The sequence below is a fragment of the Megalobrama amblycephala genome, linkage group LG4, assembly GCF_018812025.1.
Source record: "Megalobrama amblycephala isolate DHTTF-2021 linkage group LG4, ASM1881202v1, whole genome shotgun sequence".
Classification (NCBI taxonomy): domain Eukaryota; kingdom Metazoa; phylum Chordata; class Actinopteri; order Cypriniformes; family Xenocyprididae; genus Megalobrama; species Megalobrama amblycephala.
Genome location: NC_063047.1, coordinates 30,819,995 through 30,846,610, shown reverse-complemented (window position 1 = coordinate 30,846,610; position 26,616 = coordinate 30,819,995). Strand labels below are relative to the sequence as shown.

The window sequence follows — 26,616 nt, the reverse complement described above, 5'->3', positions numbered from 1 at the left end:
TGCAAAATTTTGACTGGTAGTGGAACTTTTGGTATCGGGCATGCTATTTATATTGATTCCTCCCTAGTGGGGGGACAAAGCAAAACAGCAGCATCAAAAACACAGTTACCTGTTTGAGGGTGCTGGTGAGAAAGTAGATGAGCGACAGTCCGAACACGACACCCAGGACCCAACGCTTGCGCAAGAGCCGGCGGAACACCATGGAGGCGTTCTTCTGGATGTGCACCAGGTCCAGGTAGATGTGATGGAGCTAAATAAACAGCACTAGTGATCTCAGACCGAGAGATCCAGCTGATTTACTTAACACAGCATCTCTTGCATTAAAAACACTCACTGTCACCGGCAGCGATCGCGTGAAGAATACGTATTATACGACACCGTTATCCGACCGACACAGGCCGCCAGTAGAGATCGATTGCCGTCGTTAGTTGGACAAACAGTGAGTTGTAGAGACATTTAACCCATTTTATGCATGAAATGTTCTGGACGGAGACTTATACATGGATATATCTCATTCTGACAGATGTAGCTGCAAAAACATAAACAAAGACAGAGTGTTACCAAACCGACTGAAACGTGCGCGGCGTTACTCTGATAATCTAATCTGATATGCACGATCACAGGAATGTGATGAGATTATCTGTTCAGATCGTAAATTGTTTAAATACTTAACAGTTGCAGAAATCAAGCTGCACAACAACAGCTCTTTCCATGCGGAAATGCGGAGCAACGCCGCGCAGTGATTGGCTGCCCTCCGTGTGTACTTCCGGAAACAAATCGGTTCACATCCGCTCTGCATTATCTGTATCATTGACTGATGTTTTCATATTTAAAGGGTTTATGTTTGTAAAAATCACGAAAAACAGTGGTTAAATATTCATTTGAGCGTTTCTGTTGCAAGCTACGATGAAGGTAAGATAATTCTGCTCGTTTCTAAGACATTAGATAGACGTTTAAACCGAAACAAAAGTATTCATCACTGATAGGCTCATCATGTTCATTCATGGCTTGATCCAAAATGTAGAAATATTAGTTTGACCTAAAATACTATATTTACTATAGTTATTACTACACAACTGTCATAAAAATTAACAAGAGAAAATTAAATCTGTGAAACTGTGGACTGACTATCTATCTATCTATCTATCTATCTATCTATCTATCTATCTATCTATCTATCTATCTATCTATCTATCTATCTATCTATCTGTCTATAGTCTATCTGTCTGTCTGTTACAAATATTTATCATAGCAAATATCTATCCATCCATCCATCCATTCATCCATCAGACAGATGGTCTGTTACAGATATTTACCTTAGTACATCTATCTCTCTATTTGTCTATCTGTCTGTCTGTCTGTTACAAATATTTACCATAGCAAATATCTATCTATCTATCCATCCATCCATCCATCCATCCATCCATCCATCCATCCATTCATCCATCTGTGTCTAGGAACTAGGATCAATCAATCTATCTGTCTGTCTGTTACAGATATTTACCATAATCTATCTATCTATCTATCTATCTGCTGTCTATTTGTCTATCTGTCTTTCTGTTACAAATATTTATCATAGCAAATATCTATCCATCCATCCATCCATCCATCCATTCATCCATCTGTCTGTCTGTTACAGATATTTACCTTAGTACATCTATCTCTCTATTTGTCTATCTGTCTGTCTGTTACAAATATTTACCATAGCAAATATCTATCTATCTATCTATCTATCTATCTATCTATCTATCTATCTATCTATCTATCTATGTCTATCTGTCTGTCTGTCTGTCTGTTACAAATATTTACCATAGCAAATATCTATCTATCTATCTATCTATCTATCTATCTATCTATCTATCTATCTATCTATCTATCTATCTATCTATCTATCTATCTATCTATCTATCATTCTATCATTCTATCTATCTATGTCTATCTGTCTGTCTGTCTGTCTGTTACAGATATTTACCTTAGTACATCTATCTCTCTATTTGTCTATGTCTGTCTGTTACAAATATTTACCATAGCAAATATCTATCTATCTATCTATCTATCTATCTATCTATCTATCTATCTATCTATCTATCTATCTATCTATCTATCTATCTATCTATCTATGTCTATCTGTCTGTCTGTCTGTCTGTCTGTTACAAATATTTACCATAGCAAATATCTATCTATCTATCTATCTATCTATCTATCTATCTATCTATCTATCTATCTATCTATCTATCTATCTATCTATCTATCTATCTATCTATCTATCATTCTATCATTCTATCTATCTATCTATCGGTCTATCTATCTATCTGTCTGTTACAAATATTTACCATAGCAAATATCTATCTATCTATCTATCTATCTGTCTGTCTGTCTGTCTGTCTGTCTGTCTGTGTCAAGGAACTGGTATCTATCTATCTATCTATCTATCTATCTATCTATCTATCTATCGATCTATCGGTCTATCTATCTATCTATCTATCTATCTATCTATCTGTCTGTTACAAATATTTACCATAGCAAATATCTATCTATCCATCCATTCATCCATCTGTGTCTAGAACTAGGATCAATCAATCTGTCTGTCTGTTACAGATATTTACCATAGTACATCTATCTATCTATCTATTTGTCTGTCTGTCTGTTACAAATATTTACCATAGCAAATATCTATCTATCAAATATCCATCCATCCATCCATCCATCCATCCATCTATCCATCCATCCATCCATCCATTCATCCGTGTCTAGAAACTAGGATTCTCACTTTTGTCTTTGAAAGGTGACTTTTGCTGTAATGCAAGATTTTCAGCAAGTAATGAAATTTCAGCCTGTTCCTCACATAAAGATACATGGCTTCAGAAGACTAGGAATGTAGTGCAAAACCATATGGACTGCTACTATTTTTTTGTTAAATTCATGGAGTATGAAGCCCCTGGTCACAGTTTAGTTTTTTGTATAAAAGAAAGCAGCTCATTATTGGAAAACTGGTAAACTTCTCCTTTTATGTTCCACAGAAGAAATGAAGTCATATGAACTCTTATATAATTCACAATGTCATCATCTAAACATTTCCAATTCTATAGTATGTATACTGTTCATGTTTTTATGAGTCACAATATCCTCTTATGTGCTGTGTGTATATATATATATATATATATATATATATATATATATATACAATGTCCTTTTGCACAATTTTATTTGAATTGTTTTATGTAAGTGTGATAAGTAAATATTCCTTAAATCATAAATCTGTCTTTCTTTTCTCCTCAGTTTTGGAGCTCCTGGTGATAAAGTGGGTGCCATGCAGAGACGCCACAGCAGCAACACTGAGGGCATGCCGCCAGAAAGGTTGAGTTTTACTCGTATACTCTAAACATCTTTACAGTTTTAAGTCTAATTTTATTCCCACCCTACTCAAAACATCAATTTATCTGGACACCGGCATTTGGTTTTGAAGTTGGTTGCCCCTCCAGGCTTTCTAATCTGAACCATCCTTAGTCTCCAAGCCTCACCTGTTAAGTCACTGTAACATGACAAATAAGCTCAGGTAATGTTACTGAATGCAAGGAAATACTTACATTTAAATCACTGAGCAAGTACAAACAGGAACTGAGCAATTAGAGCAAGAGCGATCATTGTTATGTTTACTTAGTTGCTTATATTAGAAATATTGAACTCCCTCACATCAGAATGTCCACTTTTCTGTTTTAGTTACACTTATTTATTTATTTATTGCCATAACAACCTAGTTGTCTGGACTTTTTTCCTGGTGAGCTCATCAACAATAATAACATACACTAAGAGACAATATAAACACATATAAATACAAAAATGAGAAAATAACAGACATAGCACTGGTACTTATTTATATATAAAATCTTCTTAGGTTTACTTCCCTCATATTTACAGCAGAATGTTATTCAGAAAGGTGTAAAGAATTATGATCTTCGCTCACAAGACTATTATCTTTTAAACATCCCGAAAGTTCACACATATATGGGTAAACGGGCATTTAGTTATGCTGCTCCATTTGATTGGAATCATTTGCAAGACAAATTACGTTTAAAAGAGTTGCTATCATAAATGATTTTATTTGAGTCATTTGATTGTAATTGTTTTTGAGTGATTTTGCCAACAAAAATCTGTTTTTTTTTTGGGTTTTTTTTGCATATCCAGATTTTATCCAGATACGGATTTGAAACAAACAAACAAACAAAAACCCACATAAAATCAGATTTTTTTTTTCAATTCTGATTCAAACCACAAATGGAGGTGTCTGATGCCTTTGCTGAAAAACCTGTTGTACACAGTCTACTACATGAATAAAATTTAGGTGTTTTTCTTCACATAATTTCTCCTATATCATACTGCATAAGCCATGAAAGCCAGATGTATCAAAAATGATACAAATGCAAACTTTCATTTTAAAATTTGTCCCATGTTGGCAAACGCTATACACCAGCTCTGCCCAGAATTGTCTGGTTGGGCCACTCAAGTTTTTAAAAAAAAGACACGTGTAATTGAACATCTTCAGTGGCTTTTAATGCGATCGACGCAGGTTTGAATCCGCCTTTTGCCGAGCTCGCATTTATTTTCAATAAAAATAATGTTCTAAAAGTGTAAATGTACTGCGAATGAGTGTTTGATAATATTAAAAGGGTTTATTGGGTAGCGTTAGGGGAAGATGTAGGGAGGGGTTTTATTCTCCCAATAAGGCAGCATCCATTTAATCATTTTAATAAATATAATCATTTACACTCTAGTCTATGATATTGCATCCTGTTAATGTACAAAAATACTGAGGTGCAAATAATATCTACCAATATAAAGTATAAATAGCATCTAATTGCTGTTCACTCTTATTGCAAAGAACTGATACTTTTACGTGGTGTAAATAGAATCTATCCCTATTTTCACCTAGTGTGAATGGCATATCGCTAAGAAAATGCTGCTATTGTCACTTAGTGTCAAATTGTTGTATAAAAAGTTGTATCTGTTAACATCAGTTAATTAATTCACTGTAAACTAACAACTAGTTACGAACTAACAAACAATAAATAATTTTATTTCTATTAACAAAGATTAAGAAATGCTTTAAAAATATATTGCTCATTGTTAGTTCATTTAAGCTAATGCATTATCAAATGTTAACAATTGAAACCTAATTGTAAAGTGTTACCTCTATTTTGTTTATGTTGTCTAGTTATCTCTATGTAATTATCTATTACAATAACACTGACTTTTCATGTAGTTGCATTGGAAGAAAAAAAAAAACCTGTGAAAGAAAAAAATCTGTGTCGAACATGTGCATTAGTGTAAATGCAGACTGCTTTCTTGTCTTGTTGCAGGAACAGGAGTCAAACTCTCGGTTCAGAGAGCAGTCTTGATGAAGGAGGAGTGTTTGACTGTCTGAAGCCAGACTCTCCTACGTCGCCCCAGCAGCTCTTCTCTGGTCTGGTGGGCGTCTCTGCAGGGAACGTGTCCTCAGCTCCCTTCCAGGCTGCGGGACTGGTTCTGGGCTCTCCACCGGACGTCTTCATACAGATGGCGTCCTCGTCAAGGGATGAAGGCTCTCACCGGACGGAGAACCAACCTTATCTTCCACGCCCTCCTCAGCACCATCATCACCATCACCACCATCATCATCACTCCGGCCAGCACCGCTCTTCTCTCTTGCATGCGGCCACCTCTGCTGAGAGGCACGGGAGCAGAGATGATGGAGGTGAGAGCTGTGTTTACTAGAGTTGTCAAAAGTACCGACTTCAGTACCAAGTCGGTACTGAAATTTTAAAAATGTGACACTTTGAACGTTGTTGAGCGGATTCATAAACACCTCTGATTGGCCGTTGTGTCAACAGCACTCAAAGCATCACATTTTTAAATTTTCAGTACCGACCTGCTACTGATGTCAGTAGTTTTGACAACTCTAGTGTTTACAAAACCAACGACCACATGATCCATTGAACCAAACTGAATCAACACTGAACTGATTTCAGCTGAATAATGACTGTTGACTATTGTCTTTTTAGAGCTGTTTTACAGCAGAATTTAATTCTTTTTGCATTATTGAATCGTTATTTTCCTGTTTTATCACTGTGAAGCTGCTTTGAAACAATCTGTATTGTATAAAGCGCTGTAGAAATAAAGGTGACTTGATTTGACATGATCAATTACAGTATAATGATGTACTGTTCAAAAGTTTGGGGTCATTAAGACTTTTTAATGTTTTTGAAAGAAGTCTCCTATTATTAGAATTTAAAATAACTGTTTTCTCTTTTAATATATTTTAAAATGTAATTTATTTCCGTGATGCAAAGCTAAATTTTCATTACTCCAGTCTTCAGTGTCACATGATCATTCTAATACTCTGATTTGCTGCTCAAGAAACATTTCTTATTATTATCAACATTGAAAACAGTTGTGCTGCTTAATATTTGTGTGAAACCATGATACTTTTTTTCAGGATTCCTTGATTTATAGAAAGTTCAAAATAACAGCATTTATTTGAAATGTTTTTTTTTTTTTTTTACATTATAAATATATTTACTGTAATTTCTGATCAATTTAATGCATCAATTTCTTTAAAAAAAACAAAACAAAAAAAACTCAACTTCTCACATACCATCCCGTTCCCAGGTGACGATGCCTCTACACCTGCTCCTGCTCTCTCTGAGCTCAAGGCCGTGGTCACATGGCTTCAGAGAGGATTCCCTTTTATCCTCATTCTCCTCGCTAAAGTCTGCTTTCAGCACAAGCTCGGTAGGTTCAATATATTATGAGCTGCCTTTGCTGTTGAATGCTTGAGTCAAAATCACAGCTGTTATCACTGATGTTTTTCTTATTATGTTGGACCAGAGATAATTATAATATTACATTTATAAACCCGATTCCTTTTTTTATGTGAATAAAAAAAGGAATGCAATAATTTACAAATCTCATAAACTTATATTTTATTCACAATAGAATATAGATAACATATCAAATGTTGAAAGTAAGACATTTTGAAATGTCATGCCAAATATTGGCTTATTTTGGAATTCATGAGAGCTACACATTCCAAAAAAGTTGGGACAGGTAGCAATAAGAGGCCGGAAAAGTTAAATGTACATATAAGGAGCAGCTGGAGGACCAATTTGCAACTTATTAGGTCAATTGGCAACATGATTGGGTATAAAAAGAGCCTCTCAGAGTGGCAGTGTCTCTCAGAAGTCAAGATGGGCAGATGATCACCAATTCCCCCAATGCTGCGGCAAAAAATAGTGGAGCAATATCAGAAAGGAGTTTCTCAGAGTAAAATTTCAAAGAGTTTGAAGTTATCATCATCTACAGCGCATAATATCATCCAAAGATTCAGAGAATCTGGAACAATCTCTGTGCGTAAGGGTCGAGGCCGGAAAACCATACTGGATGCCTGTGATCTTCGGGCCCTTAGATGGCACTGCATCACATACAGGAATGCTACTGTAATGGAAATCACAACATGGGCTCAGGAATACTTCCAGAAAACATTGTCGGTAAACACAATCCACCGTGCCATTCGCCGTTGCTGACATATCTAAACATGATCCAGAAGCACAGGCATTTTCTCTGGGCCAAGGCTCATTTAAAATGGACTGTGGCAAAGTGGAAAACTGTTCTGTGGTCAGACGAATCAAAATTTGAAGTTCTTTTTGGAAAACTTGGATGCCATGTCATCCGGACTAAAGAGGACAAGGACAACCCAAGTTGTTATCAGCGCTTAGTTCAGAAGCCTGCATCTCTGATGGTATGGGGTTGCATGAGTGCGTGTGGCATGGGCAGCTTACACATCTGGAAAGGCACCATCAATGCTGAAAGGTATATCCAAGTTCTAGAACAACATATGCTCCCATCCAGACGTCGTCTCTTTCAGGGAAGACCTTGCATTTTCCAACATGACAATGCCAGACCACATACTGCATCAATTACAACATCATGGCTGCGTAGAAGAAGGATCCGGGTACTGAAATGGCCAGCCTGCAGTCCAGATCTTTCACCCATAGAAAACATTTGGCGCATCATAAAGAGGAAGATGCGACAAAGAAGACCTAAGACAGTTGAGGAACTAGAAGCCTGTATTAGACAATAATGGGACAACATTCCTATTCCTAAACTTGAGCAGCTTGTCTCCTCAGTCCCCAGACATTTGCAGACTGTTATAAAAAGAAGAGGGGATGCCACACAGTGGTAAACATGGCCTTGTCCCAACTTTTTTGAGATGTGTTGATGAAAATCAACTTATTTTTCCCTTAAAATGATACATTTTCTCAGTTTAAACATTTGATATGTCATCTATGTTGTATTCTGAATAAAATATTGAAATTTGAAACTTTCGCATCATTGCATTCTGTTTTTATTCACAATTTGTACAGTGTCACAACTTTTTTGGAATCGGGTTTGTAATAACTACAGTCTTTTCAGAAGGTATGTAAAATGCAAATGTTCTCTTTGTATTTCTCAGGAATTGCTGTTTGCATTGGAATGATCAGCACTTTTGCCTTTGCTAACTCAACGCTGAAGCATCAGGTGGCATTGCGGGTAAGATTTGTTTGATTCATTGTTTTATAATATAGTTAAATTACTGGCTGTTCTGGTTCCTGCATTTACTCTTATACACTAGGAAACATTTGCATTTGCCCTCAAGCAAGACATATACAATACCGTTTAAAAGTTTGGGGTCAGTATTATTATTTTTTTTTTATGTTTATAAAAAGATCTCTTATGCTTACCTAGACAGAATTTATTTGATCAAAAATACAGTACAGTATTACAACTTAAAATAACTGATGTGTAAACACAATGATCTTGTGCTTTCATCATTACTCTTTTTAATTTGTTCCCATCCAGAATGACACTGCTGTATTAATTCATAAATGAACAGTTGTTCTGCTTAGTACATGGTGTACGTGTCTCATTGTGATGGGATGTATTTTCAGGAGGAGAGGTCTGTGTTTACCACTCTCTGGATTATGATCTTTCTCGCTGGCAACATTGTGTATGTGTACTACACATTCAGTGTTGAGGAACTTCACAACAGGTATTGATTCATTAGTTTCAGAGTCACCATCATAACTGATTATGTTTATCAAACATTCATCTATTTTTATGTTATCTTGCATGTTCCAAGAATGTTATGTTTTTTGCTTTATACGTTTGAAAAATTTCATTTACTCCATGTTGTCATTTTACAGCGTGATCTCTCATTTTATGTTTGTGTATTTCAGCATTTGTGAGTATTTAGCTTCCCATCATTTTTCATTATTCACATTTGAAAGCATTCACTGTTTTCATTTTTAGTATTTTTTTTGTTATTATTTCTTATACACTACCGTTCAAAATCTTGGGGTTGCTAAGACTGCATTTATTTGATCAAAAATATGGTAAAAACAGTAATATTGTGAAATATTATTACAATTTAAAATAACTTTTTTTATTTTAATATACCTGAAAAGAAATTTTCAGCTTCATTACTCCAGTCTTCAGTGTCACATGATCCTTCAGAAATCATTCTAATATGCTGATTTGCTGCTAATGAAACATTTCTAATTATTATCAGTGTTGAAGACGGGCTGCTTAATATTTTGGTGGCAGCCTTGATTGATTTTTTTTTCAGGATGCTGTGATGAGTAGAAAGTTTAAAAGAGCAGCATTTAAATTAGAAATCTGTTGTAACATTATAAATGCCTTTATTGTCACTTTTGATTAATTTTTTGCTTTCTTGCTGAATAAATGTATTAATTTCCTACTTACCCCAAATTTTTGAAAGGTAGTGTATCCTAAATAAGTATTAAATTTCATTATTAGTATTTGAATTATTTTACTATAAATTACGATATTAAAAAATATTTAAAAATAACATGTTTTTTTTCCCCCCAGCCTTATTTTTGCTAAGCCAAACATCAACAGTTTTGATTTCTTTGACCTGATCTGGGCTGTTGGAATAACAGATTTTGTGCTGAAATATTTCACCATCGAGCTCAAATGCCTCATACTGTTCCTGCCTAAAATGATCCTCGCTTTCAAGTCCAGGGTAAGACGACAATTTACCATGTTTCACATTACTCTTCTACTATGTACAGTAGCAAGTTGAAAACTACAGTACTACAATATAAATGTCACTTAGATATAGGTCAACCAATATGTCATTTTTACTAACTGATGCCTACACTGGTATTTATAGAGCAGGATGGCTGATATATATACTGTATATTTTAATCTTTCCAAAATAATCTGGTAAAATGCACACTGTAAGCCTGAACATTGAAATTAAAGGTGCCCTAGAATGTTTTTTCACAAGATGTAATATAAGTCTAAGGTGTCCCCTGAATGTGTCTGTGAAGTTTCAGCTCAAAATACCCCATAGATTTTTTTTCATTAATTTTTTTAACTGCCTATTTTGGGGCATCATTAAATATGCGCCGATTTAGGCTGCGGCCCCTTTAAATCCTCACGCTCCCCGCCCCCGAGCTCTCGACTATAATACAGCGCATAAACAAAGTTCACACAACTAATATAACCCTCAAATGGATCTTTACAAAATGTTCGTCATGCATGCTGCATGCACGCACCTGATCATGTGAGTACAGTATTTATTTGGATGTTTACATTTGATTCTGAATGAGTTTGATAGTGCTCCGTGGCTAAAGCTAAAATTACACACTGTTGGAGAGATTTATAAAGAATGAAGATGTGTTTGTGCATTATACAGACTGCAAGTGTTTAAAAATGAAAATAGCGAATGGCTCCGTGAATATAGTAATAAACGATAGTAACTTTAACCACATTTAACAGTACATTAGCAACATGCTAACGAAACATTTAGAAAGACAATTTACAAAATATCACTAAAAATATCATGATATCATGGATCATGTCAGTTATTATTGCTCCATCTGCCATTTTTCGCTGTCATTCTTGCTTGCTTACCTAGTCTGATGATTCAGCTGTGCACAGATCCAGACGTTAATACTGGCTGCCCTTGTCTAATGCCTTGATCATGAGCTGGCATATGCAAATATTAGGGGCGTACATATTAATGATCCTGACTGTTACGTAACAGTCGGTGTTATGTTGAGATTCGCCTGTTCTTCGGAGGTCTTTTAAACAAAATGAGATTTACATAAGAAGGAGGAAGCAATGGAGTTTGAGAGTCACTGTATGTCATTTCCATGTACTGAACTCTTGTTATTCAACTATGCCAAGGTATATTCAATTTTCAATTCTAGGGCACCTTTAACCAAAAGAAATGAGTTTATCTCTCTTAAATATTACTGAAAGTTCATTGTACTTAATAGAGAAAAGTTAAGCGAACTCAATACCTGATTAAATTGAATGAGTACAGCAGAGTTCTAGTTTACAGTATGTTTTGCATCAGACTGCTTAAGGTGAATAAATATTCAATTTAAATTTGTGTTTCTGCAAAAGATGAATATAGGGAGAGATGCATTGGTATTTAATCTGTTATGTTGAGATTTAAAGGGGTTTCTGTTATGTTGGAATTTTGCAGGGGTTATTATTATGGTGCAGAGTAGATGCCGTAGTTAGGTCAAGGATGGACTACAAAAATATATAATAATAAAAATATGAACTGTGTCTGAAATCATATACTGTCTGAATAGATACTACATTTGAATTTACTTCTGTTAAAAAAAGTATGTTGTATATACAATGAATATGGGTAATATGAATGAAATTTGGATGTACTAAATCAGCCATGCAGCCATGATCTAATACTGTCAGTTGCGTCGCTTCACTGCCATTCATAAAAGCTCTCCAGTGGCCTCATGGGATAGTAAAGTGCGCACTTCAGAATCTCTGTGCAAGTAGTAGGTCATCTGGGGACTTGTTGCCCACATTTTTACGTAATGTTTTTCACATATTTTATAGGAGGGAAGTATTTGATTTCAGACAGCGTATGTATGCATGTTAAACACTTGCAGATGAATAGTGAAAGTCTCTTTGTGAGTAATATTATTACATGCAAGTGTGCTATTGCAAGCTAGCAGCTAATTGTAAATGATTTAACATGTTTATGCATGATGTTTGTGCAGTCATGTTTGTGTAGTACGAAATCAAAATTTTAAGTTCTACTTAATCTCAAAAAAAATTTTCTTAAAAAAATTGAGACAACTGATTGCCTACATATTTTTTTTATTATTATTATTAGGTTTTACAGTGCTGAAATGGTTTGTTGAGTATTTGCATGTACAAACTACTGCAAAAAGCAAACCTTTGATTTTGTGGATCATATTCTTGTCTGTTTAATGAATGCTTGATTCTTCTACGTTTGTAATTTGTGTTATTTTTTCGTGTTATGGACTTTAAATCAAGCTTCAGGCAACGTATTGAATCTCTTTATGTTTTTGCGTGTTGTAGAGCTGCACGATTCTGGATAAATTGAGAATCATGTTTTTTTTTTGTTTCAAATGGAGATCACGATTCTCCCAAGATTCTGTACAGACAAGAAACAACTAAACAAAATAATATGTAATTTACTAGATGTTCTGATAAAATGTTAATTGCTGCAGTCTATTTAAAATGTTTAATAGGTTTCAATGAATGATTCAATGACTCGCTCAAGAATTCTTCACTTGTTTCATTACAGCATGAATCAGCGTTTTGGAATGAATCTCTTGAAAGAATAATTCAGTGACATACATTTTTCTAGTGGCGTAACAATGTAATTTGATAAAATCATTATTTGAGGTGCTAAGTTCTTTTCAGAAAGATTTGCTCTATTTTGATCGCTTCTGTAGACATCAGTCTTTATATCCAAACTTTTATCCCAGTACTTCTGTGATAATTTGAATATTTGTAGCACAGAAATAATGATACTGTGTGGTTGAAAAGACTGAAGCTGTTTCATACTGGCTTCTCTAGGTCAGCGGCGCCAATTCAGATTTGAATTTTGCCTTGTGATTTTGTCAACGGTTTAATAGACACACCGTCGTCATTTAGGAATGAGATCGCATGGATGTTTGAATCGAGATTGTGATCTTTTAAAGGGATAGTTTACCTAAAACTGAAAATTTGCTGTTAATTTACTCACCCTCAGGTCATCCAAGATGTAGGTGTCTTTTTTCTTCAATAGAACAGTAGAAGTTTTTAAGAAGATTTTTAGCTGAAACTGTGGTCTTTGGTAATTTATATAATGCAAGTCAATGGCTACCGTCACTTTGAGAGTCAAAAAGACCACAGGCAAAACAAAATTAATACCGTGGCTCCTGACAATCGGTCTGTGCAAGAAACTGAACAACATTACAGCATTAGTAATTCACAGGCTCACCTAACAGTCCCGAGTGCCTTCATGGGAATCTGGAGCGAGCGTTTCTTGTTGCATAATGACATATGCATATGTTTTTGTTTTTTGTTTTACTTAAAGTGATGGTAGCTGATTAGCTGTTGACTTGCATTATATGAATCACAAAGGATCACAGTTTCAGTTAAAATCTTCTTTACTGTTCTACTGAAGAAAAAAAGACACATCTTAGATGGCCTTAGGGTATGTAAATTAACAGCAAATTTTCTTTTTTGAATGAACTATCCCTTTAATGGTTAACCGTGCAGCTCTAGCATGATGAGATTTTAATGATGAGGAAGGATATCCCTGGTAGCTCCATTCAGTTTCAAAGCACCAGTTCAAACTGGGTGCAACTGGCAAGTTAAACCTAATAAGGTGAAAAAACAAAATAGTGTTCCGTGTCACCCTTCCTGCGTGGTTGCCTGCTCTGAAGGCAGTGTGTGAGCTCATTGGCCCACTGGGGCTAGGATGAGGTCACCTCTCTGAGGAACACACATGTACGCAGACACACACACACTCTCTTACACAATCCATTGGAGTGACAGTATGAGTCTATTATAGCAGGCACTGCTCTGTAAACACATCATACTCTCTAACATAGAAGAATCAAACACATGCAACCCGCTCCAAGCCATTTGTTTGACTCAAACACACAGATTTTACATCTGCATCTGCTAGAATATTCTGATTTGCACAGTTTCTGTTCCTCTGAAGCTCCGTTCCAGGAACTGCCAGCTATTAACTTCAACTCCCAGTCATCTTCATACCCACCCCCTGAAACCAAACACACTCTTTCCACCTCTTGTATTAAGCCCAGGTGGCACACTTTCAGGCAATGATGTCATGGTCAATGTGTCAGGCTTTCCGCTGACTTTCCATGCCCAGCATCACCACAACTACAAAGACACAACACATGCACATGCATCCATACATGTCAGTATAACCTCTCACATAATTGCTCCAGCAAGCCTGTGCATGTCAGGATGAACTCACACTGTCCATAACACTTCAGTACACGCATATATGAGGACTGAGGAATCAATAATTCTGTTAATTCTGACCTCCACCTTGTTGTCTACTACCAACATAGGCACATAGAAAATTGTTATTTTATTTTAATTTACTGTGGGCAGAATAGTGAAATTGTATACTATTTTTTAATATTTTGATGCTCATATTTGATATATAAGCATATTTGTTGATACACTACCATTCAGTAAGATAGAAATTTGAAAGAAAGTATGCATTAAATTGTCCGAAAGTGACAGTAAAGTCTTTGATTTTTTTTTAAACTTTCTATTTAAAAGATTCCTGAAAAAAAAATGCTTTACAGTTTCAACATTGATAATTAATAATTACAAATGTTTCTTGAGCAGCAAATCAGCATATTAGAATGATTTCTAAAGGATCATGTGACAGGAATAAATTACATTTTAATATATTGAAATAGAAAATTGATTTTGAATTGTACGGGTTATAACATTTAACAATATTACTGATTTTACTGTATTCTTCATTCAATAAATGATGAACAATCAAGACTTTTTTTATAAACATAAAAAAAAGCAGAAGACGACACACACACAAGTTTTTCCTTTGTTTTTCATGTACAGACGACAATGTTGTCAAAACGATCCGTGTTCACAATGATCCCCGAAAACGACTAAAAACGCTGTATTATGCTGCCAGACCAGTAGTTGGCGATATAACTTTGTAAAGAAAAACTACGCGCCTATAGACTGAACATTTAATACATATGCACATGATGTCACCATTTTCACAAATTTGCGTTTTGTAGTTTACACGGAGTCGATAACAAATGTATCTTTTTAAAAAACTTGCACTTTGAATCCTGTTTTCAGGCCCCCAAAACACGTTGTTGTGTAAATGAATGACCAAAACAATTGTTTTCCGTTTTTTAACAGACCCTAAACCACGGGTATATATATACACACAAGATACCAAGGGGCTAACAAGGGACAGGTGAGGGTAATTAATCAATATGGGAACATACAAGGTTAACTATGGCAACAAACAAGGTGGCAAAGGGAACATAGGCAAATGGGAATTAAACACGTAGTGAAACACTGGAACAATGGGAACAGAAAATACATGTCAAAATAAAAGTCTTTTAACACAGGGAAACAGGGGAAACAAGACAGGAATTGTAACAATAACACGTTATGTGGTTAGTTAACGCCATGTATTCTTTTAAGCAGACACGACGAGACACAAGTCAGGCAGCAATTAATATTATTAAAAAATTACAGGATAAAAAAATTTACAGGATAAAAAAACAATTTGACCTTTTTTTTTTTTTTTATGTCAATCCAAAGTTAGTGTTATCTGAAATTGTCATTTATTCATTTATTTTTTAATGAATAACAAGTGGTGCATTGTTTTTGTAGTTAATCCTTTTGCGCAGGGATGGCAAATGTTGTTTTGTTGTACAAACTTGTTGCTTCATTAACCAGCTAATTGAGTATTATTTTCTGCCAAGCTTAATCTCGATTCTTCATCAACAGTACACAAAATGCGTACAACCTAATTGAACAGTCAACATTCACAATTAAGACTTGATTATGACCAATATCAATTATTTCTAAATTTGCAGCTAAAAGAAAATCTTATAAATATCATAACATGACTTGAATACATCATTTGTGTATTGTAATTGATGGGAATGGGGGTCAGATTTAAACCCATGCCTCCCATATGAGAAACAGATGCAAAGAAAGTAAAAAAAAAAAAAAAAAATCTTATATTGCTCTTTGTTAAATTAAGCAGTTTCCCACCCTAAAGACCTCCACCTGTGTTCGATAATTGTTTTCTTTATTGTTGTTTTGAAGTCACGGACACGGCTGTTAAAACTAAGAGGAAATGTGCTGCTCCCCCATGATGCAGTTGGCCCAACTTTTTAGTAGTTGGATGGATTCCAGCTCCAGTTTGTCTAATCACTAAGTGTGAGCGAGTATAGGGCTGCAGGGACTCTGGCTAAGATGAATTGCTTGCGTACGGAGGTTACAGATCTCCGTCAGTCAGCTAGCAAGCTCCCCAACAGGGTGATTAATCGCTGTCAGGTGGAGTCCAACAAGTCATTATGCATCCTGTGCTGTGAGTAGTGTCAGGCAGTCAGCACTTGATGTGGGTGATTACGACTTCAGACATTCATCTGGAGTTTCACAAGATGATTGTGGATCTTGGATTAGTTACTAACTAGAACTGCCCAAACTGAGATACCCAGACCTTAATAATCTTTTGCAAGAAGTCTCTAATGCACACCATGGCTGCATTTATTTGATCAAAAATACATTAAAACCCATAATATTGTTCATATGTTTTAAAATGTAATTCATTCCTGTGATGTCAAAGCTGAATTTTCAGCATCATTACTCCAGTCTTCAGTGTCACATGATCCTTCAGAAATCATTCTAATATGCTGATTTGTTGCTCAAGAAACATTGCTTATTATTATCAAAGTTGAAAACAGTTGTGCTGCTTAATAGATGAATTGTATAATTTCAACAGTGCAGGTTTATGGGATTTTGGGATTTTTGTCTTTACCAGGTGAAAGAATTAATGATTTTTTTTTTTTTTTATTAAAGGTGCCCTAGAACGTTCTTTCACAAGATGTAATATAAGTCTAAGGTGTCCCCTCAATGTGTCTGTGAAGTTTCAGCTCAAAATACCCCATAGATTTTTTTTAAATAAATTTTTTTAACTGCCTATTTTGGGGCATCATTAACTATGCACCGATTCAGGCTGCGGCCCCTTTAAATCTCGCGCTCCCTGCAACATCAGCACATAATACACAGTCACATGAATGATGGCATTAGTTTTTCCACATCAATTCCAGCACGAGTTCTCATTCTTTGGAAGTGCATGCAAAGTGGATTCGCAGCACTGAAAACAGCATCTTCTTGACATGTTGACAATACAAACCAAACTCTTCCAGGCAACTATGGTGTTTGAGGGTTAAAGTAGATGTTGTTCGTTAACAGGCAGTGAAGACCATATTATGCAATTTGTCAAATTTTGACAGGAAGTAAGGCTGGAATTGCTGACAGTTTGATTCAGCACTTCAGAATCGATTCATTCTTTTAGGAGAAGATAACTTTATTTGTCGTGCACTTTAATCTTTAAAACTTTGCAGACTTTTTCATTCATAAACAGCTATATTACACACTGCATGAAAGGTAAAATAAAAAAAAAAAAACATAATGGGGCACTTTAAACAAGTTAACACTATAAACAATTATGGTTTATGATTTAATTTTATAATTTACATTCATTATTATTTATATTGCCAACTTATTTCAGTTTGAAAAGTAGCTATAAATATCATAACACAATAAATGCACTGCCTGAATATAGTTTTTGAATAGTCTTAGATTATACAGCTTTTTCCTACAGCTTTTTTCTACTATCACAGTAGATGTTGGTGTAATCACCATTTCAAGTTTTAGAGTTGTTGGTTCCTTCAGTTCAGTGTTTTCAAACTTGATTTCAGGCTTTTTGATCAAAAACCACTTCTTATCAGCTACACATTTAGCCACACTCGACACATTTAGCCACACTGAGACAGCAAAAGCATAATCTGACAGTTATAGGTCATTACAGTGTCTGCAGAGGCACTAAACCCAACTAAAAAAGCCTAGAATAGAATATTATGAAATATATTTCATTTAGATAATGGATGAAAAAGAGAATTCACAATGGGAGCATGTTTTGCAAAGCATTTTAAATATCTGGTGCATTTTTTTTTTTTTTTTTTTTGGGGCTGTTTTTGTCTTGATAAGCAACAAAGCTGTCTATGCTTTAAGCAGAAAGCTTTGTTCAGTATATTTGAAGCGTTCTATGCTGTTGTTCACTATCTGTGTAGACACAGGCTTCATTGCATGATGTAGCTCAGCGTGAAAGCGTTGCCCTTTGACCGTGTTAGATGAGTTTTTACTTTTATAATGTTATGATTTGTGTAGGGTGGGCTTGTTATGTTTTATGTGGGTAGCAGGTGTACTGCGCTTCTGCCAGTTTTGTTTGCTGCACAGTGAAATTGCCAGGAGAGCGCAGAGCGCTGGACTGTGGCCATTTTTCGGTAGAGGAACACCCCCCTCCATGTCACAGCATCTTTAAAGCTTGAGGGTAAGATGTTCACAGTTAATGAACGAACAGATGAGATGAGACTGGGATCTTGTTCAAATTCAGCTAGAGGAAGGATGTGGAGTTTGTTTCAGTGTTGTCGTCACATGCCGGTGCTTCAGTATCACTCAGTTTGTGTAAAGGTGTTGTTAAACAATTGGCCGTCATAGCTGGAAATCGTACAAGCATCGTAGTGAAATGAGCCTGTTTGGGTTTATAAACATTTAATGGATAATAATAATAATAATGATAATATACGCTGTTTTATCCAATGAAAAAAAACATATTTATCCCACAATCAAGAATATGTATGTGTAAGTTTATAGTTTCAGATGATTCATTTTTAATTATGGTGAGTCTTTATGATTTATTGAAGATTTACTGGATAATAATAATGATAATAATAATTATTATTATTAATATTATGCTATCTGTTGTATCCATAAGTAGGTATATTGTTTCATATGACTTAATTTTTAACTACGGTGAGCCTGTATGATATAATCCTTTTTTTTTTTTCTTTTTTTTTTATTATGAATAATAATAATAATATACTAGCTGCTTTATCTTATCAATATTTAGTGGAAGTTAGTACATTAGTATTTTCCACTAAATGTTTATGCAATCATACTGGCTCATCATAATAAAAAATGCATTATTATTATTATGCTAGCTGTTTTATTCAATGAATAAAACATACTGTATATTTATCCCACTAGCCTCATGAATATGATGTAAATAAGTAAATTTTGTAAGTAAGTACATTGTTTCATAGGACTACTTTTTAATTATGATGAGCCTGTATGATTTTTCTGCATATTACTTTTCTGTTTGTCTGCATATTCATATTGATTCATTTTTAAGTATTGAATCGATAGTCCTGGTCCTGTATGCTCATAGGTCAATACAATGTTACCAGTTTGCTAAATTACACAGTACAGATATCTCACATCACAGTGATTAGAGATCTGAAATAACTAATATAAGTCTTTTGTTTGATTTGAAGCTTTCCAAATCTTTGTGAACACGTCTGACCTCTGACTTGCTCTACCACTTCAAAAGAATTTGTTCATATCTGGACAGAGACTCCGAGTCTTGATCAACGGTTTAGTTTGAGAGGTTTGGATGTAGATCTGTATCTGTGTGTGACTTTTCAGGGGAAGTTTTATCTGCTCATAGAGGAGCTGAGTCAACTTTTCAGAGCTTTGGTTCCCATCCAGCTGTGGTACAAGTACATCATGGGTGAAGATCCATCCAGCAGCTACTTCCTGGGGGCAACGCTGATTATCATTTACAGTCTTTGTAAGGTAGTCTATCTGATTTTCGCCTTTTCCATGTAACGTTAATGTCATCGTCCATTATGGTGGTGTTTTTTTTTTTATTAATTGATTATTTTTTCTTGTAGTGTTTTATTTTTCAGCCCTTTAATAAAAAAAAAAGACCTTTATGAGCATGAGATAAATTTCATGTGGCATTGCACTTCAGAGCCTTTCAGAATGTCTTTTTCAGAGCTCATTATTCAGGTGATCTTTTCTGTACGAGTGTGTGTGGCATTAAATTTGCAATTTTGTTCTGTTCCAGTCATTTGATTTGTGTGGAAGAATATCTGGCATTCGAAAAGCATTCGCCATTCTCTGTAGCTCACAGGTGAGTGCTGCGTCCTCTGCCGAGGCATTTATTAAAGTGAACACTAAACAAATACATATAACAATTGTACATGTATAACAATAAACAATACTTAAAACAGTAGTTTGACTTAGAAAAGTCACTTAAGATGCTCCAGAAATGTTTTGGGTGTCACTTTCTGTGTGCATCATCATTATAATAATGGCCTGTACGCTTTATGAAACATTAAAAATATATATATATATAAAAAAAACATAAACATAAAACATCACACCTTTATAGGAACACCCATCTGGAGGGCAAATCAAGACTTTCCTCCATTGCCAGCCAGTTATTTTACCAGGTTTGTACTGCTGTAAGTACTAGACAGTGATATTAAAAGGCCAAATTTAATATGCACCTTATTGATGATGCAAGCAGATGAACCCAGGATATAATCAAAACACACAGTTTCCTGTTAAGTGTTTCTCCATAGAAAATCATTATCAATAAGATGCTCAAAAATTCTGAAAAAAATGTATCATGATTTCCACAAAAATATGAATCAGCATAACTGTTTTCAACATTGATAATAATCAGAAATGTTTCTTGAGCTGCAAATCAGCATATTCAGCAGATTATGTGACTCTGAAGACTGCAGTAATGATGCTGAAAATTCAGCTTTGCATCACAGGAATAAATTATATTTTAAAATATATTGACATAGAAAACAGGTCTTTTAAATAGTAATAATATCTCACAATATTACTATTTTTACTACATTTTCTGTATTTATATATATATATACGCATGTGCATGTGTTTCACAGAGTTACGGTACGAGAGCCAGTTCTCAGCAGTGCAGTGAGGCTGGGGATGTGTGTGCAATCTGCCAGGCTGAATTCAGAGAGCCAATCGCACTGCTCTGTCAGGTAAAATACCTTTAAAATTTCAAATCTAACAGGAAGTGCTGTGGTAAAACAATGACTCACTAATTCCACTTTTAGTACACAGATTACAGTGTCAGTACAGTGACCAAAGGTATTCGAAACTATTAAAGTGTAACTTTACCGATTTTCGACACGCTTTGTATTGTATCATTGTTGGACATATATGAAAAATGTTTTCTCGTTCTCCTTGTTACCTGGACTGAAAAATTCACCTTTATTTGTCAGCAAAAGTCTGCCGTATGACGTAAAATGTGTCAAATGACTTTTGACAGCTCCGGGGCTTTCATGAAAACAGCAGTCTCTTTAAATTGTTTCTCCTCCGTTTGGCTTAAAACACTGTGTTCATGGTCATCCAGATTGAAATGTTGACTACAGACAACAGATTTTTTCAGATTTTTCGTTGCGGCATTCTCTCCATATTAACAATTCTTTGCAGCCTTTAGCTGCTTCCTACAACACGCCTGATCCTTCACTGGAAACCGATAGTAACTCACTCCTGCTAAACATAGACACTCTTTGAGTTCACTCGGGAGCAATACAAGTTGACACCATTATGACTAAAAGTTTGCTAAGAAGTATTTCCTACTAAAGCAAGGCAGTATTTGACTCTGGTAAGCTTATCCATAACAGACTGGGGCTGTGTCTGAAATTGCCTGCTATAACCCTTAAATAGGGCACTATTTGAAGGGACGGTCATTTGTAGTGGTGTCCGAAACCATAGTGGACGTTATCGAGTGCACTCATTCACTCCCATAATGTACTGCAATAACGAGTGTACAACTGATGTACATTCAACGGCTAGAGAATACCCATAATGCACTGTGAAAGTGGCACACCGAATGAATTCCTGTGTCTGACCAGAAGATGGCACCCACAGCTGAATCATTCATCCATCCATTTTCAAAACCGCTGGTCCGATGTGGGTACAATGTAATATCATACAGGTATAATTATTATATATATATTACACTATTGAAGCTGTTAGATCTACCTCAGGACATTGAAGATACCGACACACCAACAAGTGACATTTCACCGGAAGTTTTCCAGCTGTCTTATATTATTACGGAAGTTCTTAAGTATGTTCCGTGCATATGGTAAATTCACTCACTTGTTTTCATTCACTCCTTCAGGTGAATTATATTAGTGGAGTAATGTAGGGAATAGTGAATGAGGGTATAGGGGGCAATTTCGAACACAACTTGGGAGTGGCCTTGGACGTAACATGCACAGTGCATTATGGGTATTTAAGTTTTCCTACCTATTTGGCAAACAGGAAGACAAAAGCCTTTTTTCTCCATTTTCTCTAGTCAAGTAGCACAGATGTCAAATTTTTCTTGCCTTTCTACTGTATAGGCAGCCAAGTTTTATTAAAAAGCTCAGCGGTGTCAGCGGTGAAGTACCCAATTAAATAACACAAATGGAATTATGGGAATAATTCCACTCCAGATCTGCACGCTCTCAACTTGCATCCTGAGATGCTTTTTAAACAGTATTGAAGGACTTCCTGTGTATGAATGTGTGGTAAATGTGTTGTCTTTCTGCAGCATGTGTTCTGTGAGGAGTGTTTATGCCAGTGGTTTGACCGCGAGAGAACGTGTCCGCTGTGTCGGTCAGCGGTGGTCGAAACTCTGCGTAACTGGAAGGATGGGACAACGTCCGCACACTTTCAGATCTACTGAACGGAGACCCAGCTGAATGACAAAGGTTTTCTGGTCCACTTGAATCAGATGAAACATGTTCACCAGGCATAAAACATTGCTCTTTGTAATGTCGTATGATGAAACATGGCAGTGTACTGTAGGGAAGCGTGACAATATGTTACATTGTGGAATGTACAATAGCACCATTACATTATGTCTGATAACAGAGTTAAAAAAAAAGAAGTGTGTTTTGTCTTCTTATACATGCTTTTCAACAAGTAAAACTTGCATTTATAATATTATTATTATTATTATTATTATTATTAAGCATAATAATCAATTGTTTTGTAACACTTTTTTTTGGGGGGGGGGGGATATCCAAGCTATTAAACTTAATCCAGAGTCAACTGTTTTCACTTATAAAGTTTTGTTATGGTCTAAATTGTTTATTAAAATAAAGTCACAAGAAATAAGTAATAAGTAATATATAAGAAATATTAAAATAAGTCACATGGAAAATTTAAGCGAGTTCACTGTGGCAATATCATTATAATCATCTCATTGGTTTATTGCTTTTATAAAATCATGACAGCAGAAATACGATGGGAAAAAAACAGTGATGTTGAATAAATAATTACATTTATTAATAATACTGAATAAGTTATTTTTTCATCCCAGTTCATTTGCCAAATGTCTAGAGTGTTTTCTCTGTGTCAGGGTTATTATTGTAAACTAAATCTAAAACTATTAAAAACATTTCTGTTACTTGAAATAAAGCTGAAATAAAATAAAATATAAATATTAGTTGAAAAACTTTAGACAAAAATGAGAAATGTTGATTTGGCAATAAACTGAAATAAGTTTAAGTTGAAAAAGCACTAAAATTATTAATAAATACATAATAAAACTGATATAAAAATAAATGAAACCTAAAGAGCAATATTTAAAATAATAATAATGACTAAAAATTAACATGAAAACTAAAAATATATAAATAAAGCTAATTCAAAATATTAATAAAACTAAAATAACACTGCTGTGTATATTTAAAGCCTTTTTATTTTCATAAATGACAAAACTCACAATATCAAAATAGCAGAGGTAAAACATGTTTTAAACACATGGTAGTAACGTAAACTATAAAAGATTGTAGCTTATGTAAACATCAGTAGCATGCCCTTTTGATTCACATTTCGCATGAAATCTCATTCATGTCACATTTCTATATTAACACTGACACAAACAATCAAGCCAGAAGCCCTTTATAAAAAGTCCTAAAAAAGATTTGTCTTCATCTGTAAACAACATCAAGTTCAAATACACTTAAAATCATTCTACAGTATAAATATGCTTTCCATCGAGAAGAGTACAGTGTAAAGGACAATAAAACTAATAAATATCTCATAAAAACAACAAAGAAACAAAATCACAGCTCAGATATTGAATGGCATAGTCACTTACAGTAGCTTATAACTAAATGTTACAGTGCATTATGCAGAGGAGAGGTTTTGGTAGCAGTGTTTTTGGTATCTCTCCTCTGAAGATTGACCGTGATTGATCATATTTTAATCATTTACAGCTTTTGCATATCCAAAGCACCCTCTCAACAAGAAAAACTCAACTGTAAGGTCATCAAAGTTGAGGCAAGGCTCCTATTGCCGTAGTGGTAGAAAAAATTTCCTCGTAAACGCCGAGGGACAATGACATCAGCCTTTTATTTTGTAAGTTTCCCCAGGAGACACCGCTGGGTTTGACTGCACTGACCTTAAGACTTCGAACCAAACAAACGCGTACCAAACGACATCGGCTTGCCATGCTTCGGTAATCGAGAAGACTTCAGGATGAAGTATTGGTCGTTATGAAAGTGATCAGCTTGTAATGTACAGCACAGATGCGTCTGCTGTTTGCATGTTTCCATTACAACACTACTGCAAAAGTTGTCAGATATACATGGATGAGAAAACATTGACCCACTGTTTGCATGGCAAGTTTCTACAGAGTGCAGACGTGACCGGCGCCTTCTCCTCTCCGATAAATCTGGAGCGGATCGTCCCAGGAGAATCTGAAGATTCATCTGATGGGGGAAAATTGGGAATTAAGCTAATTTTGCATGATGTATCAGTGCACAGAAATTGCATCGTAATGGGACATTTGATCTAAAAAAAAAAGAGCAAATACCCAATTAAATGACATTAATTAATTACATATAAATCTTTAATAATATTTAATATTTCGTAAAAGATTACCACACTGTAAAAAAAATATTTTTATGATTTATCATACTTTTTTTTTCTTTTGTCAAATCAACTATTAATGTAGTTCAGATAACATAATATTTTGAGTTTCTGTTGATTAAACCAATCGCCTTAATTGTATTAACTCAAATTTTTAATTTCAATGAACTCAAATTTTTAAGGCAACCAGGTAACTTCCTTTTTTAAATTTAACAAACAATTCTTTTTTACAGTGCAACAACTTGTTGATCACAAAAAAAAAAAAAAAAAAATTGGAATCTGACTTTTGATGTACTTTTGCATTTTTGCATCAAATCAAAGTCACAATACTATATATATATATATATATATATATATATATATATATATATATATTAGACTTTAGTTTTACCTCTAGTACCTTCCATTTAATGTGTATTTTTTTAAATGATTGATTTTAGAAGGACATGTACCTTCAATTATCAAACTGTTAAAAACATTCAAAATAACAGCTTTATATACACTTTGTGCATTATTTATTTACATTTACATTGGTTCACTTCTGTTAAAAGCCTTTTTCCTATAGTCACATTAGTATGCAAACTGAATATGAAGTCTAAATTGTAAATCTTAAAAGTTTTTAATTAAATTTTTTTTTTAGCCTATAATAGTTCTTCCTCTTTATAGGCAATTTAATAGCTTGCAAAGTGTACATTGTTATTGCTATTAAAACATTAATAAATTTTACTCCTATATAATATGTGTAACACGTAAACAAAGTATTTCCAAGAAAGCCGCTGTCGCGTGTCAATAAAGTCGTACACTCGTCTGTACTTGAGGTCATTCTTACCTGTTGCTGTAGACCAGCAGGGCCTCGTCTCACCTACAGGTGTCGCTTTTTGACTAAAAACACCAGAAGCGTTACTTGAATGACTGTGCACACTATTTGGAAGCTTTTGATGATGTTTTCCCCGCCGCTTCGTTGCCCATCGTCGGAGCTTTTGTCGTTTGCAGCCCATCTCTTCTCCAGCTGGTCTCCGATCAAGCGCAGTCGGTGCGCAAACGGCAGCGGAGCGCATCCGTGCGCGCACACGGAGTCTCCGAGCGCGCCTAAAGTCTGCTCCACCGGCAGACAGCACATCCTCTCGCGCGCGCTCTATCTAGCCTTCTTTTCCCGCTGCTGTGTTTGATTAGATGTGGAGAATGGTGTTTTGTTCGCCTGTCGATGGAACAGTGTGTGTTTGTTTCTGTCGGCGCTATGATTTATTAAAGTGTCACATGGTTTAGGGTTTACATCACCATCTCCCCAAAGACAGCGGTAATGGTTAACTCTTCCCTGTCCTGTTCTCTCGCGTCACGCGCTTTGTCTTTCTTGCAACAAGGGGGTGGTCGTGTAATTCACAGACATTACTGATTATGAATAGCATCGGTGATGTGTTGAATCGGTTGTGCTCATTCAAATGTGAGCAGTTACTCTATTTATGAGATTTTGTATGCATGTAAATATTAAAAACATCGGCTGCGTCTCAAACCCTACTGAGCTGCCTACCTAGACAGCATTCATAGCGCACATATGTAGACTACAATAAAGTAGAAAAAATAATAAACGTGTAGTAGAATAGAAAATGTAGGCTAATTTGTGGGTATTTTTTTCTCATGCAATTTGGTTTAATATATTTTTGTAGCCAATCACATGTGCATTTTTCCAGAAAAGTTGAATGAGTGCATAAATGTCCTATT

At 35.1% G+C, this 26,616-nt stretch overlaps 1 protein-coding gene and 1 long non-coding RNA gene across 5 annotated transcripts; one reads left to right on the top strand and one right to left on the bottom strand.

The window, feature by feature from the left end:
* Positions 1–93: 93 nt before the first annotated feature.
* rnft2 (ring finger protein, transmembrane 2) lies at positions 94–23,511 on the top strand. 4 transcript variants are annotated; one of them, XR_007184652.1, is made up of 12 exons: positions 94–235; positions 3,280–3,357; positions 5,358–5,731; positions 6,646–6,768; positions 8,489–8,565; positions 8,964–9,064; positions 9,904–10,057; positions 19,624–19,773; positions 20,048–20,113; positions 20,375–20,435; positions 20,901–21,002; positions 22,568–23,511. XR_007184652.1 is itself a non-coding variant. In XM_048188829.1 (11 exons), coding segments are annotated over exons 1-11 (1,296 nt in total). In that variant the 5' UTR covers positions 94–137; the 3' UTR covers positions 20,903–21,002. The 4 variants fall into 4 exon arrangements, 3 of the variants coding, with proteins under 3 accessions (XP_048044786.1, XP_048044784.1, XP_048044785.1); XM_048188829.1 differs by lacking the exon at positions 22,568–23,511 and having other exon boundaries at positions 20,375–20,447; XM_048188827.1 differs by lacking the exon at positions 20,375–20,435 and having other exon boundaries at positions 95–235; positions 22,568–23,509.
* A 193-nt stretch (positions 23,512–23,704) lies between these two features.
* On the bottom strand, positions 23,705–26,182 carry LOC125267314. The gene is made up of 2 exons (XR_007184651.1): positions 25,727–26,182; positions 23,705–24,737 (listed from the first exon to the last, which is right to left on the bottom strand). It is a non-coding gene; the product is annotated as an uncharacterized LOC125267314 (long non-coding RNA).
* Positions 26,183–26,616: the final 434 nt, after the last annotated feature.

Bases quoted from the DNA above. Each gene is read 5' to 3' on its own strand.
- rnft2 (XM_048188827.1), top strand. From the start codon at position 138: ATGAGCGACAGTCCGAACACGACACCCAGGACCCAACGCTTGCGCAAG. The intron at 3,358-5,357 runs GTTGAGTTTTAC...GTCTTGTTGCAG, and splicing joins GAGGGCATGCCGCCAGAAAG to GAACAGGAGTCAAACTCTCG. The intron at 5,732-6,645 runs GTGAGAGCTGTG...TCCCGTTCCCAG, and splicing joins CGGGAGCAGAGATGATGGAG to GTGACGATGCCTCTACACCT.